General features: G+C 41.4%; 1 protein-coding gene and 1 long non-coding RNA gene across 8 annotated transcripts in view; one reads left to right on the top strand and one right to left on the bottom strand.

The window, feature by feature from the left end:
• Positions 1–5,155, bottom strand: part of LOC309849385 — a 48,202-nt gene extending 43,047 nt beyond the window's left edge. Inside the window, exons 1-3 of one of the 2 annotated variants that reach the window (XR_014303678.1) lie at positions 4,599–5,155; positions 4,249–4,480; positions 3,047–3,985 (exon numbers count right to left, since the gene is read on the bottom strand). This is a non-coding gene — a long non-coding RNA (uncharacterized lncRNA). Of the gene's footprint in view, positions 1–3,046; positions 3,986–4,248; positions 4,481–4,598 lie in introns of those variants that run through there. The other variant, XR_014303679.1, reaches the window with a different exon arrangement.
• The window catches only part of CD55 (CD55 molecule (Cromer blood group)), a 27,489-nt gene continuing 12,964 nt past the window's right edge, over positions 4,234–18,758 (top strand). For 5 of the 6 annotated variants that reach the window (XM_082701870.1, XM_082701871.1, XM_082701868.1 and 2 more), the window contains exons 1-7: positions 4,234–4,381; positions 5,169–5,351; positions 6,771–6,962; positions 7,369–7,468; positions 8,546–8,631; positions 11,995–12,183; positions 18,078–18,290. In XM_082701870.1, the coding sequence (XP_082557996.1) occupies positions 4,303–4,381; positions 5,169–5,351; positions 6,771–6,962; positions 7,369–7,468; positions 8,546–8,631; positions 11,995–12,183; positions 18,078–18,290 (1,042 nt within the window). In that variant the 5' untranslated portion in view covers positions 4,234–4,302. Of the gene's footprint in view, positions 4,382–5,168; positions 5,352–6,770; positions 6,963–7,368; positions 7,469–8,545; positions 8,632–11,994; positions 12,184–18,077; positions 18,734–18,758 lie in introns of all 6 variants that reach the window. The other variant, XR_014303675.1, reaches the window with a different exon arrangement.

Here is an 18,758-nt window from a genome sequence, read left to right as displayed (position 1 = left end):
GCCAGTCTTGTGCTGTACACCGATCTGCACACGGACCCCTGCCAAGGGAGTTGACATTGAGCCACTGTGCAGCCAAATTGGTTATTTCTTCCCTGAATTCCCTCTTGACTCAGGAATGGGTGGTTCTTCTAAAAAGGGCCCCTCATCTCACAGACACCAAACCTCTGAGTCATCCTTAACGCTCTTTCCCCCCTCTTTTTCCTTATCTAATCACTCAGCAAATTCTGTGGGTTCTTCCTTCAAAACACTTTTGATCAGGACAGACAGGAACACTTACGTGGTTATAGTAATTATGTCAGGGGTTTTGTAGCGTAACAAGACTGTTTCTTTACATAGATTTATTCATTTGAAAACTAAAACTAAAGACATTTCCGTTCTCCACACTTAATAGCCTGAACAATCGCACAGTTAGGGAAGTTGGGTCTTTCCTGACTCAGTCACTCCCACGGCACCATCTTCCATGTGACTTCCCAGCTAACCTTGGACCTCCCTGCTTAACATCGTCTACAGTCCCTCTGTGCTTCCGGGGTGCAGAAAACGATGAAGCCTCGTGTTTAAAGCTCTTACACCTCTTGGCAGACTGTCTCTCAGCCTCTTCAATCCCTTCTTCCACTGCTCTAGTGAGCTCTCCGACGTTCTTCCTTAAGCCTTTAACTATTCTTGGCATCAACTAATCTTTTCCTGACTGCAAGTACGTGCTCATTCTTATCACCTTTCATATTTTCTCCCTTTGCACTGATGTTCATTCATCACATTTAGCTGAATCCCTGGGCCCTTATCCTCCTCCACACCAATAACCATGGTCTTTTTGACCCCCCACCCCGCCCTACATTGGCGATGGCATTCTCACCTCATTGATCACATAAAACCTCTCTAGTAGATTATAGATTCTTGGACACAAGTATTGGCACATTCTTAACATGCCTCTGAATGCAGTGTGCTTCCCAGTTCATGAAAAGTCTCTGATTTAGTCGTTGTATGGTTCCTGGGACAGGGTGAGAGCCATGTTCCTTTACTTCTGCCAAAGTCATACACTTATCTGCTATCTTAAAAAATATTTTTGACCTAATTACATAAACTTATTGTGTTGGAATTGGAAGGCTCTATAGAGGCTCTTTCAGTCCCATATTCTTGCTTAGTCAATGTAAGAATGAGGCTTTAAGGGGTAGAGTAACTCAATGAGAATACACAGCTCGCTTTTGGAAGATCAAGTATGGAAGACTTGGGTCAACTGCTGACACCAGAAACAGCTGCGTTCCCAAAGCAGCCCCCAAAGTACTGAATTCAGTGGCCTCTACATAAAAGAAACCTTCGCCAAGTGGGTCCAATGAAAAGAACTTAGTGGTGTAGAGATAGAGAAGTCCAGATTTTGAAATGACGAACTTGGTGTAGATTCGGGCTTGGGTCACTTATTAGCTGCATGGATTTTGGAAAATTACTTAGCTTTTCAGTTTTTTTCCTCATCTGTAATATGTGAGCAATTATCTCCACTTGGTGAAATGGTTTTGGTGACATGGTGTCATGTGTATGAAATGAGTAGAACACCACACATTGAAGCCATTATTTAAAATAATTCTCAGTAAGTTACAGACTTGCATATTTCTTTTTTCTTAATGCATAGAATTTTGTCACAGATCTTTTTTCTAAATTGAGTAAATGGTAGTGGATTTCCTTCTTTCCCTTTACGCCTAGAATGTTGAAATTTTTTTGGGAGGGGGGTGGTCATAGTATGACTAAAGAGTCCCACCCAGTTATTCTCAGAAAAGTTCCTTTTTTTAAAAAAAGTAATACCAAGAACAAAATAGTTGAGAAGGTGAATGTATAGAGCACTTAGTGTAGCTAAACTGGGTGCTAGAGATCTTTTTTTAAAAACACTATCCAGAGCTCATTGTTTTCCTGAATAAAAAGGTATTACTTAAAATCACTTAATAAACAGAGAGCTCTAATGGGCCTTGATGTTAAGTCTTCCAACAGCTCCATAACTGGCCTTGACCTTCAGCTCTTTTCCATAATGCTACCTTGCCTTTCACACCAATTCTCTGAGCTCAAGCAGGAATAAAGATTGCTGGCCTATCATGGTAGAACAGAAAGGAATGGTGGATAAAGTCATGGGAGAATAAACAAAGATCTGGTATCAATTCTAAAACACTGCTGGGCCCTGATATACTTTGTGTTTTTTATATCACATATGGAAGTAAAAGCAAAGTGTTTTAAAATCAAATAAGAGGATCATGCTAGATAATTTTGTTTTTTTATTTTTTTAAAGATTTTACTTATTTATTTGAGAGAGAGTGAGAGAGAGAGCACAAGAGGGAGAGGGAGAAGCACACTCCCCGCTGAACAGGGAGCCTGATGCAGGAGCCCAGGATCCCGAGATCCTGACCTGAGCTGAAGGCAGATGCTTAACTGACTGAGCCATGCAGGCGGCCCAAGACTATATCATCTTAAAAGTCCCTCAACTTCTAAATTCTAGAATGTCTTAATACTGATAGGTTTCCATGAAAACCTATAAGAGTTCCTTCCCTGGAATCCCTATACAATTGGTTCCAGCACTCAGTAATACAAGGTTTATTCATTTTGCTACAGTAAACATGAGCCAGAGAAACAGAGAAAACTGTTATTTTCCTTCTTATAAAGCTTTTACTAACCGAAAAAGAGTGATCAAAAACATTTAGGAAAGAATATCAAGACTAGATGCCACAAATACCCCACATCTGACCCATGGACCAAGATGCATTTCCAAGTCAAGGATTTCATTGAACCAGGGAAGGTATTGCAGGGGATAGGAAACTGAGGATAGATTCCGCTAACCAGACTCAGGTGAATTACTAAAGGGAAATGTTCTTGGGGTTACTCTCCATGAAGAGGAGTAACTGGCCCTTCCATAAATGTCCTTTCATGTTTCTGACAGGGACAGAGCCAGACCGGGGTGGGTGGGAGGGAAGACCTTTACTCTGACCAGCCTTATATAGATTTGTGCTGCCCAATGTAATCACCTGGAATTCTTTAAATAATCCTGCTGCCCCCTTCCCATCCCCAGAGATTCTTTTTTTTTTTTTTTTTTTAAGATTTTATTTATTTCACAGAGAGAGAGATCACAAGTAGGCAGAGAGACAGGCAGAGAGAGGAGGAAGCAGTCTCCCCGCTGAGCAGACCCTGGGATCATGACCTGAGCGGAAGGCAGAGGCTTTAACCCACTGAGCCACCCAGGCGCCCCTCCCCAGAGATTCTAATCTAACTCGTCTGAGGTGTAGCTTGAGCCTCTGGATTTTTTTTTTTTTTTAAAGCTCCCCCGTGTAACTCTAATGTGTGGCTAGTCTTGCAAACCACTGGAATATACTTAACAAACTTTTCTCTTTTCTCTTAAAACCACCACCCTATCATTTAGTTTTCTGGCGCTTGGTTTTTGTTTTGGCATTTTTCTCTCCTCCCATCACACAGGCACACTCCACAGGACAGTGCGTCTCTCCCGGCAGTCTGACCAGAATAGTCCCAAAGCGGAGTGCATGAGCTGTCCTCCCTGAATAAGGAGTACCCTGGCGAGGAAAGTGATTCCCACCCAAAACATAGCATGAACAACGGTCACTCCCTGCTGTATTGCTTGACCTGTTTTCTTGGGCCATTTCCCACTTGCTGTTTTCAGATTACCGAGTGTGCTAGAAGACAACGCTGTTGTTTCCTATTTTTTCCTATCCCTTGTTGGCATCTGACAGACCTCCAGTTGAAGGCACTGGGTCCCTGGGTGGGCGCACTCTATGTTTCCAGGGGCTACTTGGGAACCCACCGCACTCTCTGCTCAGGCACTTTCTGCTCAGCCCGGCAGCACTCGGGAGCGCTGAATTACCTCTCAACCTAATGCAGATTTCCGGGCAGCAAAGCCCTTCCCACTTGAGCCACGCCCCTCTCCTCGGTTCCCCCCAGCGTTCTGTTTACTTGGAAAGCAGATATTTACACGTCCAGATGGGAGCTCTTCGCAGGCCCCGCCCTAGCAAAGAGAAAAAGAGAGTCCAGGCGACCCGCGGGGGAGCCCCACTCCCGGCCCATTATCCGCGGTCCCCAGTCCAGGGTCTCTAGGGGAGGCGACCGCGAGAGCCCCCCTCCCCGGCGCTCGCGCGGCGCGGCACCTGGTGCCGGCACACTCTCCTCCGCCGGTCTCCTCGCCCCACCCTTTGTGATTCACAGCCCCAGCCCCGCCCAGGCGCTAATTTAACCCGCCCGGCGGTCCAGCTAGGCGCTGCTGCTACTTACGGCTGCTTGCTGGAGCGAGCTTCCACTTAACTCCGGTCCCGGTCCCCGCGCGTCATGTGCCTCCTCGGCGGGCTCAGCGCCCCGCCGCTGCTGCTGCCGCTGCTGCTGCTGCTGTGTCCGCCTACGGCGCAGGGTGAGTGGGGGCTGGGGGGGCTCAGCCCCGCTGGGGGACCCTGAGGCTGGGTGGGGGGGGGCGGGATCCGTCTCCGTGACAACCGAGAAGTCTGGGGACCTGGGGAGGTGAGGTATGTGGACATGGGTAAATTGTTCCCGTAATCCTCCACCCGTACGGCTCAGAGCGCCTACTAGCACGATCCCTTGGGGACAGGGACGGGATCTCCGCTGCTAACCTGCAGTTTGGGGTCTTGCTGAGCTGGACCCCAGCTGGCGTGACTTCGGGAGTGGGGGGAGACCGTTGAGGAAGCGCGGGCTGAGTTGGCGGAGCAGGCACACCTGGGGAAGCCAAAGGGCTGGGCTCGAAGAGTGAATTCTCAGTCCCCCAACATCTCTTTAGCAGTGGGAGGCCACAGCTGACCTCTGTCGCCTCTTAAACGGAGTCCACTTGTGGGCTGCTGGGGACGCGGCATGTTAACCCGTCTTCTCTTCCAGGTGTGACGTTCCCCGGGGGCGTCTGTCTGTATTGTGCGCTTAGGAACAGGATCAATTCTAAACCGCTTTTTTTTTTTTTAAATATTGAAAGAAAAGGGTCGATTCCTTATTTTAATACTGAATTAATTGACAAGACAGGCAGCCTAGCAAGTCTTCGGTATGTCGGTTCAGCCACTGGATGGAAATGTTACCTGTGCCTCAGAAGCCTTTGGCTGCTTCCCTCACTCCTCTTGCAAAAAGAATGTTGCTCTGAACTGAAAAGTGTCATTTCCTTCAGTTCTGCTTTTCTTTTCTTTTATTTCCCTCCCTAGGTGACTGCAGCTTTCCCCCAGAGGTACCTAATGCCATACAAAGTGTGGGTGACCGCCAGAGTTTTCCTGAGGAAACCACAGTAACATACAAATGTAAAGAAGGCTTTGTAAAGGTTCCTGGCAAGGCAGACTCCGTGGTCTGTCTCAACAATAAATGGTCAGAGGTGGCAGAATTTTGTAACCGTAAGCTCTTCATTTTTGTATATATACATTACGGGAATGGAATGTATCTGCTTAGCTTACTTTTATCCCTCTTCAGCATGAGTGGTAATTGATAGTTTTCAAGCATTATGAAATCCCAGGGTATGTATACCTGGCATTTCCCCGCTGCAGCTAATTGACATTCCTCCCCAGAATAGATCCTGCTTCTTCATTAACAGGTTTGGGCTTTCTGAACTAATAGAGAAAATAACTCCTGAACTCCTGAACTAATAGAGAAGATAAACAATAGGTACAATTTAGGAAGTACATTATATATGAATATGTTTGGCAATCACCCCATGACACATAGTTTTCTGTGTTCTTAAGTTTCATTTTGTAAAGTAGGACTCATCAAGCACAACTCTGTGGTAGCCTTTTAAAAAGCTCCCAGTATTTCCCTTGAAATCTATCACTAGATTCATAGTCCTATGGTAGCTTTGACAGAAACGAGTAAAGGTAAGGACCTAGCTTTGGACCATCTGGAGTCCTAGAATGTATGGGAATTCTAGAAACTGCCTCAAGTATTTTATGAAACCAGGTGTGACATCAGCTTGAACCTTTGGGTTTTATGTGTGCAGGACAGAAGGCAGTGGTTGAAGTACTTAAGCCTTTGCACATGTATTATGTTTTAGAGTTTACAATGCTTCTGCATAGCTGACTCCATTGACGTCTCCATGGGTAGACAACCCCATGCCTGGAGTAGGGACCCTTATTCCCATTCTTCAGTCAGGAAGTAGTCTGGGGAGACAGACCCCCAGAAATTAAGTAACTTCTTGAAATCAGCAGTTCTTACTCAGGAGAGCCAGGGTACCAACTTCAGTCTTTGGGTTATAAATCCAATGCCCCGTCCCCTCTACCATGTCTCTACACATTAACATTTGCCCAGATGTTACCATTTATAAGTACTTCTTTGTACACCACTGGCTCACCTGATTCATGGACTTCTGGGTTGTTGTGAGAATGAAATGAGTTTATGTGTATAAAACATGGAGAAGTATCCAATAAATACTAGCTATCATTGTTAGTTATTGTTGTTGTTCAGACATTAGCCCCAGGGGGTCTGAAGGAAACACTGTTCTGCTCTCAGCCCTGTCCTCCTTTGGGCAGGCAGGGGTCACGGGCAGAATTGTGCCAGGCAACTATAATGGGTTATATTTCCTGAACTGCGGGCGTGGTGATATCTAGGTGCCAAATTAACTACTTAGGAAATAGAAGTATATATGTGAGTATGCTTGATGCGCTGTAAGTGTCATAGTGATATTAATACAGTTAAATATCAAATGTGTATGAAGAAGTACAGAAAAGGGGGTGACATAAGGTCCAGATAATTCTGGATCATTAAACCTAGATTGTCAAAGAAGGTGGTTTTAGTTACATTGTTGCTTTTGTTAATACTTTTAGGTAGCTGTGACGTTCCAACCAGGCTACAGTTTGCATCTCTCAAAAAGTCTTTCACCAAACAGAATTATTTCCCAGTGGGTTCCATTGTGGAATATGAATGCCGACCTGGCTACCAAAGGGACCATCTTCTCTCAGGAAAACTAACTTGCCTTCCGAATTTTACATGGTCCAAACCCGATGAATTTTGTAAAAGTGAGTATAATTTTTACAGAGTATTCGTAATCGTAGGGTTATTTGGGGGAAAAAATATTTCTTCCTTCATTCATGCTGAAGTCTTTGTGTCCATATTATTACTTTGAGTATGATTTTGAAAAGAACCATCCAAGTAATTTTATAATTTTGTCTTAAATTAGGCCAACTAAATACTTGTGAGGTGGGAGTATTCATTTACTCACAGATTTCCCATTTAATTAGTTTAAGGTTACATAAAATATAATAAGTGTATATTCGAAATCTGGTGTGTTATTTGAAACTTACAAAATGAAGGCAGGATTTTAGAAGTTTAAGGATAAGAAATGTTGGTAGTTCAGATGATGGATCTGCTTAGAAGTACCTGATAATTTAATGAAAAAAAAAATCAATTTGAGCTCTCTTCTAGGAAAATCATGTCCTAATCCTGGAGATTTAAGACATGGTCATGTCAGCATTCCAACTGACATATTGTATGCTGCAGTTATCCACTTCTCGTGTAACGAGGGGTAAGTTTTGGCATACTACATCTTTATACTCTATATTTAACAAATGCAAAAACCAATTAGGACTTAAGGTGGAAGTTTTTAGATTCGTGGTCAGTGTTTACAAGCTCGTCAACCAGCTCCTGTGCTCAAAGATCTTTCATCATGAGGCCGTCATGGTTAAGTTTAATAAAATGGAGGCAAGAAAGGACAATTTCCTATAACACCAAATTCTCTATACTGTTAGATTTTTAGTACATATATGATTAGTTATAAAATTTAAATGTAAGTAGTAAAGGAAAAATCTTGTAATAGGTTGGCACTTGCAGAAATTAAATCCTTCAAATGTTCAAATGAAACCAATCCTTACTTTACCTAAATAATGAATTTGCATTTTTTTTTCTGTATGCAAACTGCCTGTTACAAAATATTATGTGTTAAAAACATTTACTCCAAGTGTAAAAATGTCATGCTGACCTGAGGTCTTCTCTGAGTTCTCTATGTAGGGAAAGGAACTCACTCTTTGGGTCTCCTTAGTGTCTGAGAGACAGCTGGAAACTTTTAATGTTCATTTTCTTTTTAATATCTGCAAATTGAATTATGTTATTTTACTTTGTGTGTATGTGGGTGTTCTTGCTCTTTATAAAATTAAAAATATCAATATCATGTGTCTCCTGTACGAAACAGAGATGCTTGGATCGTTGATAGGATTAATATCAAATCTGGGGAGTACCTGGAGCCCCTAAAATATAAGTATATTCTATTATTCTGTGAAGCCTCTGTTGATCTTTAGAATTCAGAAATATAAAATATTCAAGCATCTATATCACTTTAAATGTTTCAGAACACTTTCCTGTTTTCTCACGAGGACCCCACCCAGATAAAAAACTTTTTGTGTCTTACACTTTTTTACCCTTTGGATATCACCTTTTCTAATTTAATTTTTTCTTTTCCTTTAAATGGCCATGTGAATTTTGATCAGCTGTTGTTTTGTCTCCCTCTACTGGTGTAGTAAATATTTTAAGATGACATTTTGGAGAATTTAAGGGAAGCCAAATGTGTGGATGGGACCTAACTTTTTTCCTCCCCTCATTGGTTTAGGTATAGATTAGTCGGTGCAGCTTCTAGTTACTGTTCCATCGTAAAGGACGATGTTGGATGGAGTGATCCATTGCCTGAATGCCAAGGTAACACTGAAAAAAACCCTAAACTCTCTAGTTAGTTGGACGTCAAACTCATCATTTTTCTAGGATTCAGTATTGCCTCTTTTACGATTATGAACTGAGCTAACTGCCTAGAAATGTTTTGAAATGGGATTGATTTTTTTCATGATTAGAGAAATAAGTTATACAATAAAGAAGAAATATGATTTCTGCCCTTAGGAATCTTATTTTCTGAGGGAGATAGGGTACAGAAATAGTATCATAAATGCATGTATCCAGGGGTGCCTGGGTAGCTCAGTTGGTTAATCGACTGCCTTTGGCTTGGGTCATGATCCTGGAGTCCCAGGATCAAGTCCTGCATCAGACTTCCAGCTCAGCAGGAGGTCTGCTTCTCCCTCTGACCCTCTCCTCTCTCATGCTCTCTTTCTCTCTCACTCTCTCTCTCTCAAATAAATAAATAAAATCTCTAAAAAAAATAAAAATAAATAAATATTTTTTTAAAAATGCATATATCCAGTCAAATTTATATCCACTAAAGACATATGTCTCCTGAAAATTGAGAAGAGTAAAATATGTGCAACATATTTTTTTTCTCTTAAGAAAAAATGCAACGCTTAAAAATGCTTTATTATTTCTCCCAACTTTACTAAAATTATCACTAAGTTCGGTTCGGGTGGCTCAGTGGGTTGAAGCCTCTGCCTTCAGCTCAGGTCATGATCCCAGAGTCCTGGGATCAAGCCCCACATGGGGCTCTCTGCTCAGCAGGGAGCCTGCTTCTCTCTCTCTCTCTCTCTCTGCCTACTTGTGATCTCTCTCTCTCTGTCAAATAAATAAATAAAATCTTAAAAAAAATTATCACTAAGTTCAAGTTTTTGTTGTTATTAGGAGCAGAAAACTAGACTAGGCTTAATGGAATTGACAGGTGAGTCTTGATTGACACACTGTGGTACACACTGTGGTGGGGAAGGTATGGGGTCAGCTGATAGGGAGACATACAAAAGGAAGTCTGGCCAACAAAGAGCTTGCAGGGGTGAGCTGGCCGCACCCAGGGACACCCTTGGCACACCATCTTGAGCTCTACCCTCCTATGTCTGCTACTCCCCTTTTTCCCATTACTAGTACTTCAAAATTTTCAGCATTACTACCCACCACCCACCTTTACCATTTCCACCGTCTAGTAAGGGATGTTGTAAGTGATACTAAAGTGCGTTTGGACAGCAAATTTACTCGAATATGTATCCGCTCTGGCACTGTGATAAGCCTCTAATGCATGTACCTAAACAGCTTGGCCCACACACTCCAAGACATGTACCCTGAGACCTTTCCCCCAATCTGTGTCTCTGAACTTTGGACTATAGGTGTACATATCAGAAGTATAGACTGTTCTCAACAATTGGGACCATGTGACATAGATACTAAAATTGGAATGATAGAAGATTAGCATGGCCCTTCAAGGATAACATACAAATTTATAGTGTTCCATATTAAAAGAAAAAGAAAAAAAGAGGGAATTCCAAGGGCCACTTCCTAGAGCATGATTTACAGTGGGGTAGGGGAGCAGCTCTCAGGGACCATACCTTCAGCCCTGCAGATACCCCACTGGTGGGGAGAAGCATAGTCAGAAGAGGGCCACAGCCTCTTAAAGTGTGGGAGCTGGTGCAGAAGTCCCGCTTGCCTGAGTTCAAGGTGACACTGAATGCAGTGGCTTCCATTCTTGGACTCCATTGATGTTTGATCCACATTCTCCCCAAAGTGATCCATCTGAAACATGGATCCTAAAGCTTGTACATGTCTGCTCATCACTTACAAAGTCCAGACTCCTTAGTAAAGCGTACAAGGGTCACCATGGTATGCCCAGTTCATGCTCACGTCTTGCCCTCATACTTTAGTCTCTATCCACACAAACCTCCCTATTTTTCCCTCTGCTACTGCCCCTGCTTGGAATGCCCTTCAGCCCCTTCTTTGCTTAGCTTTTTGTTTTCCTTTGTTTCTTTTCCTTTTTCTTTTCTTTTCTTTCTTTCCTTTTTTTTTTTTTTTTTTTCTTATTACGGGTTTCCTCTGATAGACCTTCTAGAAGCTTTCTGGGACATCCCTGCTGGTTAACTGTTCTCGCTTTCCACACCATGGTGCACACTTCTGTGATAAGCCTCGCCACTTTGCATTAAAATGAAAATCTTTGAATCTTTTTCGTGACTGTATTTTATTTCATCTTAAAGATTTTATTTATTTATTTGACAGAACACAAGAAGGGGGAGCAGGAGAGGGAGAAGCAGGCTCTCCGCTAATCAGGGAGCCCAGGGGAGGGCTTGATCCCAGCACCCTGAGCCGAAGGCAGATGCTTAACTGACTGACCCACCCAGGTTCCCCTGTCGCTATATTTTAAGACCTACAACTGAATATTTTATTTAGTTTTGCAACTGTGTTTATAGAACAGTGCCCGGTATGTGTTAGGTGCTCAGAAAGTCTCTGGATGGCACTTATGGCGATGTGCAGTCATGCACCTTAGCCCCGTGTGAAGCAGATGGGCCTGCTCTGGTTCCTGGCTTTGATTGTGGCCAGGGGTCTAAAAGTAACTTACAGGTTTGCTAATATTCTCTGGTTACCTAAGGCCACTTGATGCAACATAGTTGACATACACACGTGATCCCACTGCTTCCCTGGCTCTAGACAAGGTGAGCCACTGCACTTTTTTTTAATCAGAGCTACTGCCAGGGAGGGGCCGCTTTTTATAATATGACCAGAATAACTCTGCTTGTATCTGTTTTCCAAATGCAGCTGCTCAGTACATTTACTTGAACTAAAAGGCAGTGTGTCAACGTATGTTTAAAAAAATTTTTATCCTAAGAGTCAAAGTTTAATATTGACACATCGAAACGATCTATTCCTGCTTCCAAAGTATGCCACTTGATTTCCCGGCTCCTTTCATATGGCATTCTTTCCCCTGGAATGTAGAGCTATGCCCTGTTCTCCGCTGTCTTAGCAGAAGGGTATATCTTAGTATTAAGCTCAAGTTCCATTTCCTCCTAAAATGCCCTGCTTTTACCTCTGAACTCCAGCAGTATTTGCTTTCCCCGGCACAACTGTGATACGTAATGTGTGAGGACTTTATTGTAATTCTTGCTTCACGTATATGTTCTAAATCTTACTTCTATACGTTGGTCTCAAAGTTAGCGTTCGTGTTTTACACCATTTGTATCCAAAGCTCCAAATACTCTACTCATGACTTAACAGGCATTTCTAAACTCTCTGGTTGATAATGCTGAACTTAGAAAAAACGGTCGATTTTTACTTTTTAAAAATAAGTTATTTAACATGCTTTAATCTTACTTATTAAAGTAAGTAATTGGCAGTTTTATTAATATTAATTATTTTGGAATTTTTTTAAAGAAATTTTTTGTCCGGAACCACCAAAAATTAGCAATGGAGTCATTCTAGATCAACAGAACACTTATGAGTATCAACAGGCTGTAAAATATGAATGTATAAAAGGCTTCACCCTGATCGGAGAGAACTCTATTTATTGTACTGTTAAGGGTGACCAAGGAGAATGGAGTGGCCCGCCGCCTGAATGCAAAGGTAATGAGTTTGCAGTGTTGTATTTTTGTTTTCTTATTACCAGTGGGTCTCTATTTGGACTACAGAGATTCTGTGAACTCCCTGAGAAATGAGTGGAGAATGTGGTATATATGCCTATTTGTATCTTTGTAGGGGAGCACAGTTTTTCATCAGATTCTCAGAGGGGTCTATGACTTTCCAAGAAGGAGGAAGCACTGATACTGGAGAATATGTGGTAACATATGAATAAAATAAATACCCATGGTACATAACATGCACACAAACGTGCATGTGACATGTCTCATGTTTTTAGTGAGTTTGCTTACATTTGCTGTTTCTTAACCATATCACTTTCAATAAGTTAATACAAAAGGCATATAAAATGGTTGATTTTATTTGGTTAGGAGGGAATCTTAGACTAAACCGAGGGATCTCGCTAGTGATCCTATTGGTGGGATTTGTTTAAGCAACATGACATTTAAGTGCCAGTGTGACTCGAGCGCCTTTTGTAATTATACTTGGAATTATGGTAGCATTAATTCTTAAATATCAGTGCTTGTTAAAAGCAGTTGCTTGTCACAAATAGTATATGTCAACAGTACAGTAATGTTCAAACCATGCAGACGGGTATAAGAGGTAAAGTAGAAATCTCTCTGTCCTTAGTCCTTCTCTTCGAAGTAACCATTGTTCACAAATGTTTCCTTTTGGTTCTGGAAAATAAACATACACGTATTTATTTTTTCAGTTGTAGCAGTTGTATGGATATATCATTTATTTAATCTATTGAGGGAAATTTAGTTTTTGAATGCAGGTTGTTGTTGTTTTTTTTAATTATTATTACAAAAGATACTGCAAAAAATACTGGGCATCTGGAATTGCACAGGTGTGCAAGTATATTTCATAAAATAAATTCCTTGTAGCATAGTTACTAGAGCAAATGTATGAGCATTAAACTTTTTTTTTTTAAAGATTTTATTTATTTCAAGACGGAGATCACAAGTAGGCAGAGAGGCAGGCAGAGAGAGAGGGGGAAGCAGGCTCCCTGCTGAGCAGAGAGTCCCACCTGGGACTCGATCCCAGAACCCTGGGATCATGACCTGAGCTGAAGGCAGAGGCTTTAACCCACTGAGCCACCCAGGCGCCCCTGTGCATTAAACTTTTGACGAATGTCTCCAACATTGTTTCCAAAGAAACCATAGCAGTTTACTCTCCCAGCAATAGTGGATCACTGTGCTGGCTCTCTGCTCCCCTAATGATAATGCTTATTATGATGTGGAGATGTGACAACTGCAAGGGGAAAATTTCATTATATTATTTGACTTAATTTAATTATGGGAGAAGTTTGATATGGGTTCACTTCTTAATCTGGCTATGTGACACACTCATATTTATTTCCCCCTATTTTATTAAATTAACTGTTATTCAGAGTTTACAAGTCTAGGGTGGTGCCCCAGTAGACCATGGTAGGCCAATATTTTCTTTACAAATAACCACAAAATCTGGATAGATTTTTTTTTTTAAGTCCCATTTTGAAAGGCATGAGATACAAGGGTGGGCACAACCAGGACTGAAGGAACTAGAATTCCTGGGGGAGTGGACAGGGAAGGCAAGCCCCTCTGAAGTGCACCTGGGCCTAGGATCCATCGTGACCCACAGGAAGACCACTGCCAGGAAAGAGAGAAACTGGCAAAGTGGTTGTGGTGGGCTAGAAAAATACACTGAAAATTGAGTGCAGAGCGAGTTTTTCCCCAAGGGCCATTTGCTGATTTCTGGGGCTGCAGGGGAGGCTGAGGACTTTGACCCAAACCTTCCAAAGTACAAAATGAAATCTCTCAGACCCTTATGGTATTTGGGCAACAAATATAATAGGAAGAAACTTGGATCAAACACACAGTCTTGTGCCCCTTAACACAGTTGTGCCCATTTTGAAGTTGGGTGGGGAAGGAGACTAGATTGCTGGGCTGGGGACCCCTGAAGGACAGACCTGGATCTCCCACAGTTTCTCAGAGCTGAGGAAATAAAGATTCCTGGGCTGTTGATGAAAAGCCCAGCGGGACAAGTCCCAAGGAGCAGAGGCAAGAGTAGAAGTAGACTGAGTCTTACTACGTCTTACTAAGGCTGAGCTCAGTCCCTCATGGGCTGAGGGTGTGATCACCTCCAACCAGTCTGCTTATCAGAAAAGGAGACCTCTCTTGGAAGATCATACCATCTGAATGTTTTATATACAACATCTGTAATACAGTAAAAGAGTTACTAGACATGGAGCAAAGCAAGAAATTATAACCAAATTAGGGGAAAATAAATCCAGATAACTGAGTTAGCAGACGACTTTAAAACAGCACTTAATATGTTTAAGGTTTTCAAGGAAGAGAGAAATAAAGCATTTCAGCAAAGAACTGGAACCTATAAAAGTAGAGTCAAGGAGACGTTCTGTAACTGAAAAATGAAAAATCTGAAATGAAGATCACGATAGGTTTAACAGTGATTTGGACCCAGTATTAGGAACAGGAAGGAAAATTCATTAATAATGCCCAGAAGCACAAAGAGAGGGGGGAATGTAAAGTACAGACAAAAGTTAGGAGGTATTTGAGACATGTGAAACTGTTCTAACATAGGTTAGCTAAGAGGAGAGGCAGATAGAAAAAGAGAGAAAGAGGAGCAGAAATATCCAAAGAGATGACAGAATGCTCGAAAAATGATGAAATACATCGATACATTCCAAAGGTTCTCAGGACTCTAAGCAGAATAAAACCAGTTCCCAGCATTTTGTGGCAAAAATTTTAGCAACGCAAAACAATGATAAAAGCACCAAGAGACAAAAGACAACATTATCTTCAAAGGAGCAACACAAAAACTGACCACAGGCATCTCGACAAAAATTATAGAAGCCAAAGACCAATGGGAAGAAAGCCTTCAAGTTAAGGATAAGAAAATGAGTGCTCACCTAGGATTCTTTAGCCAATGGGTATATATCCTTTAAAATTGCCAAATGAAAATGTTCTCACACAACAACTGAGAGAACTTACCCCAGCAGACCAGACCTATACAGAACAACAAAATAAAGGCATTCCTTCAAGTAGAATGAAAATAATCTCAAGTAAAACATGAAAATGCAAGACAAAATGAACATTAGAACAGGTACATGAATAGGGACTGTACAAAATGATAAATGCATTATCCACTGGGGTTTGGTATGTTGAATGCAAGTGTGTAATAACAACAGAGCCAAAGGCAATAAAAGGTAAATTGAATTTAAAAGTTACAAGGTTCTGGCAATACCCAAAAGTTGTAGAATGTTAATTTGCATAATTGGTTTATAGTCTGATATATACTGTAATCTCTGGGGTCACCATGAAAATAATTGTGAAAGAAACTATGAATCATAACCCAACAAAGGCTTCCTCCTGATCCTTCTCTCTCTATCTGTTTGTCTTCCAGATCACTAATTCTATCTTCTCAAAATCTAATCCAATCTAATCATAACCCAACAAAGGAATGATAAATGAGCACTTTATCCAAAAGGAAACGAGAGGAAGAGAAACATAAAATAGATGGGTGGAAGAGCAAACATAGAGTGAGATATTTGCTATAAACCCAACTGTATCAGTAATTACCCAGAGTGTAATTTAAGTCAGATTGTCAGACTGAATTAAAAAAAGAAAACCTGGGGCACCGCTCAGTGCGTTAAGCCTCTGCCTTTAGCTCAGGTCATGATCTCAGGGTCCTGGGATCGAGCCCCTCATTGGGCTTTCTGCTCAGCAGGAGCCTGTCTCTCTCGCTCTCAGATAAATAAATAAATAAAATTTTTTTAAAAAGAACTTTAAAAAAAAAACCTATTTGCTGTTTATAAGAGACAAAACTTAATGAGAGGAACACTGAATGGTCCAAAGAAAGGATGGAAAAATATACTTTGCAATTACCAAAAAAGGAAAAAGCAGGTGCAGTTCCATTAATATCAAAGAATACTTTAAGATACAATGGTTCATAATGATAAAGGGAGTCCATTCAGCAGGAATCTATCACAATCTGTGATCTATGAGCACTGTGGAAAAAAAGCTTCAATCCACAGAAAACAGGCAGAAAGAAAAATAGATAAATCCATGATTATAGTTTGAGAATTCTACATACCTATTTCAAGAGGTGTTAGAATAAGCAACCAAAGATGAATAAGAATATAGAAGCAACAGTTAAACTTTTTTTTTTTTTTAATTGACATATTAAGGGCATTGAACCCTATAAGGACAGGTGGAGAAAGTTTTTTTTTCAAGGGTGCTGGAACATTGCCCATAGGCTGGGCTCTGTATCACAGTGCAGTTCAGAAGGCTGAAATAATTTGGAGCATGCTGATGGCAGATGTGAGTCAACAAGACACAAAATAACAAAAGGACAACAAGGAAAGCAATTTCCAGGAAACTTACCCTATATTAGCACATAGGTCTTCTGGATCAAAAGCCAGAACTAGCCTGGTGGAACAAAGAGTAAGTTTTATATATGAGTACCTTAGAGGAAAGGGCCATATAAAATCTTACCCTAAAATACTACCTACTATTTTCTGAGTGTCTTAGTCCTGTGGTACTGGCTGGGTATTTTCTGTGAGTTGTCCCACCCCCCGCCCCCCAGCCTCCGAGGTCGATACAAGGCAGCGGAAATAAATGATACATGGTGTCTGAGGGCACAGGGCAGGATGTGTGTGCTGGTGGTGCAGGCACTTGCACACCGGAATGGTCAAGTGTGTTCCTTCAGGGATAGGCACTGTGTGAAATAACTTACCTGAATTATTTCTCTCATTCCTTACAATAATGTTCTCAAATCTGCTTTGTTTTTGTTTTTATTTTTTCAAATCTGCTTTGTTTTTATTCTTGTTCAGTTGAAGAAATGGCAGCTTAGCGGGATTAGGGAAATGGACAGCGGTCTCCAGTGTGTGGGGAAGCTGGCAAGAGGGGGTGTGGAAGCAGCCCAAAGTCCGACAGGCACTGAAGGAAGACTTAAAATTGTACTAAATTGTTAGCGTTGCAATTCTCAGAATAGGATTTTTTTTTATTATTATTTTTATTTTTTTAACATTCTTTTTTTTTAGTAGGGTTTTGTTTGTTTTTTTTTTAGGTTTTACTCATTTATTTGACAGACAGAGATCATAAGTAGGCAGAGAGGCAGATGGGGGACGGGGTGGGAAGTAGGCTCCCCGGTGAGCAGAGAGCCCCATGCTGGGCTTGATCCCAGAACCCTGGGGTCATGACCCAAGCCCATGGCAGAGGCCACCCAGGCACCCCTCAGAATAGGATTTAATCAAGGTTGCACTTCAGATAATTGTGACCTGATCTGCAATCCAAAGAGAGACCGATCTAATTTGTGTAATGTTGGTAACTAGCATAAGAGAAAAAAAAAAAAAAGGTTTTTTTTTTTTTTCAGACTGAATGTATTACTTAAAAAAAGGACTAAAACAGAGCAAGTTTCCCAGGGTCACTAACATGTCCTGAAAACATTGGGAAAAGGAACTATGTTGTGACTACCTCTGTCTGTCCAGTGGTTCTTTCTGGTTCTTTGGTCTTGGCATGAGAAAGGAAAACATTTTCTGAGAGAAAATATCTTAACTTGGGGTGTGTTACAGAATGAGATCACCACCAACTCTGACTTTGGTTTCTTTTATTTACACAGAAAACAGTTTAAGAACCTCAGTACTACTTTGTTATAAACCCTCTTCAGTTTACTAAAGGTCAATTTATATCAAAGCAAAGGCAATGCAGTGTTTCGGTTCCTTGGGAAAATCAGAATTAGACTTGATTTCCTAAAAGTCATATTTATATTTAGGTGTTTGCGGGGGAGAAAGAGAGGATTCATAGAGGAAGCAATTTGTTTTGTCTTAACTTGACAACATTATTGAGCTAATATTTTTTAACTTTTTTCTTCCTTATAAGGTTCTCAGATTTCTACAGTCATACTAGCAACAGAGACACCCACCACAGTAAGTGCATCAGCTACAAAGCCCACATCAACTCCTCAGAAACCCACCACTGCAAATGTTACAGGTACCAAAGTCATATCAGCTCCTCAGAAACCCACCACAGGGAATGTTCCAGGTACCGAAGCTACCTCAACTCCTCAGAAACCCACTACAGCGGATGTTTCAGGTACCAAACTCCCATCAGCTCCTCAGAAACCCACCACCATAAATGCTCCAGCTACAAAGTCCCCATCAACTCTTCAGAAATCCAACACAGTAAATGTTCCAGCTACAGAAGTCCCATCAACTCAGAAACCTGACACAATAAGTTCTTCAGCTACAGAAGCCTTACCAACTCCTCAGAAACCCAGCACAGTACATGTTTCAGCTACAAAGACCCCACTAACTTCTCAAAAACCCAACACAATAAATTCTTCAGCTACAGAAGCCCCATCAGCTCCTCAGAAACCCAACACAATAAATGTTTCAGCTACAAAGACCCCATCAACTTCTCAGAAACCCAACATAGTAAATGTTTCAGCTACAAAGGCCCCCTCAACTCCTCAGAAACCTGACACAATAAATTCTTCAGCTGCAGAAGCTCTACCAATTCCTCAGAAACCCAACACAGTAAATTTTTCAGCTACAAAGGCCC

This window comes from Mustela nivalis (genome assembly GCF_964662115.1).
Source record: "Mustela nivalis genome assembly, chromosome: 16".
Lineage (NCBI taxonomy): Eukaryota > Metazoa > Chordata > Mammalia > Carnivora > Mustelidae > Mustela > Mustela nivalis.
This window is presented reverse-complemented; position numbering and strand designations above follow the sequence as displayed.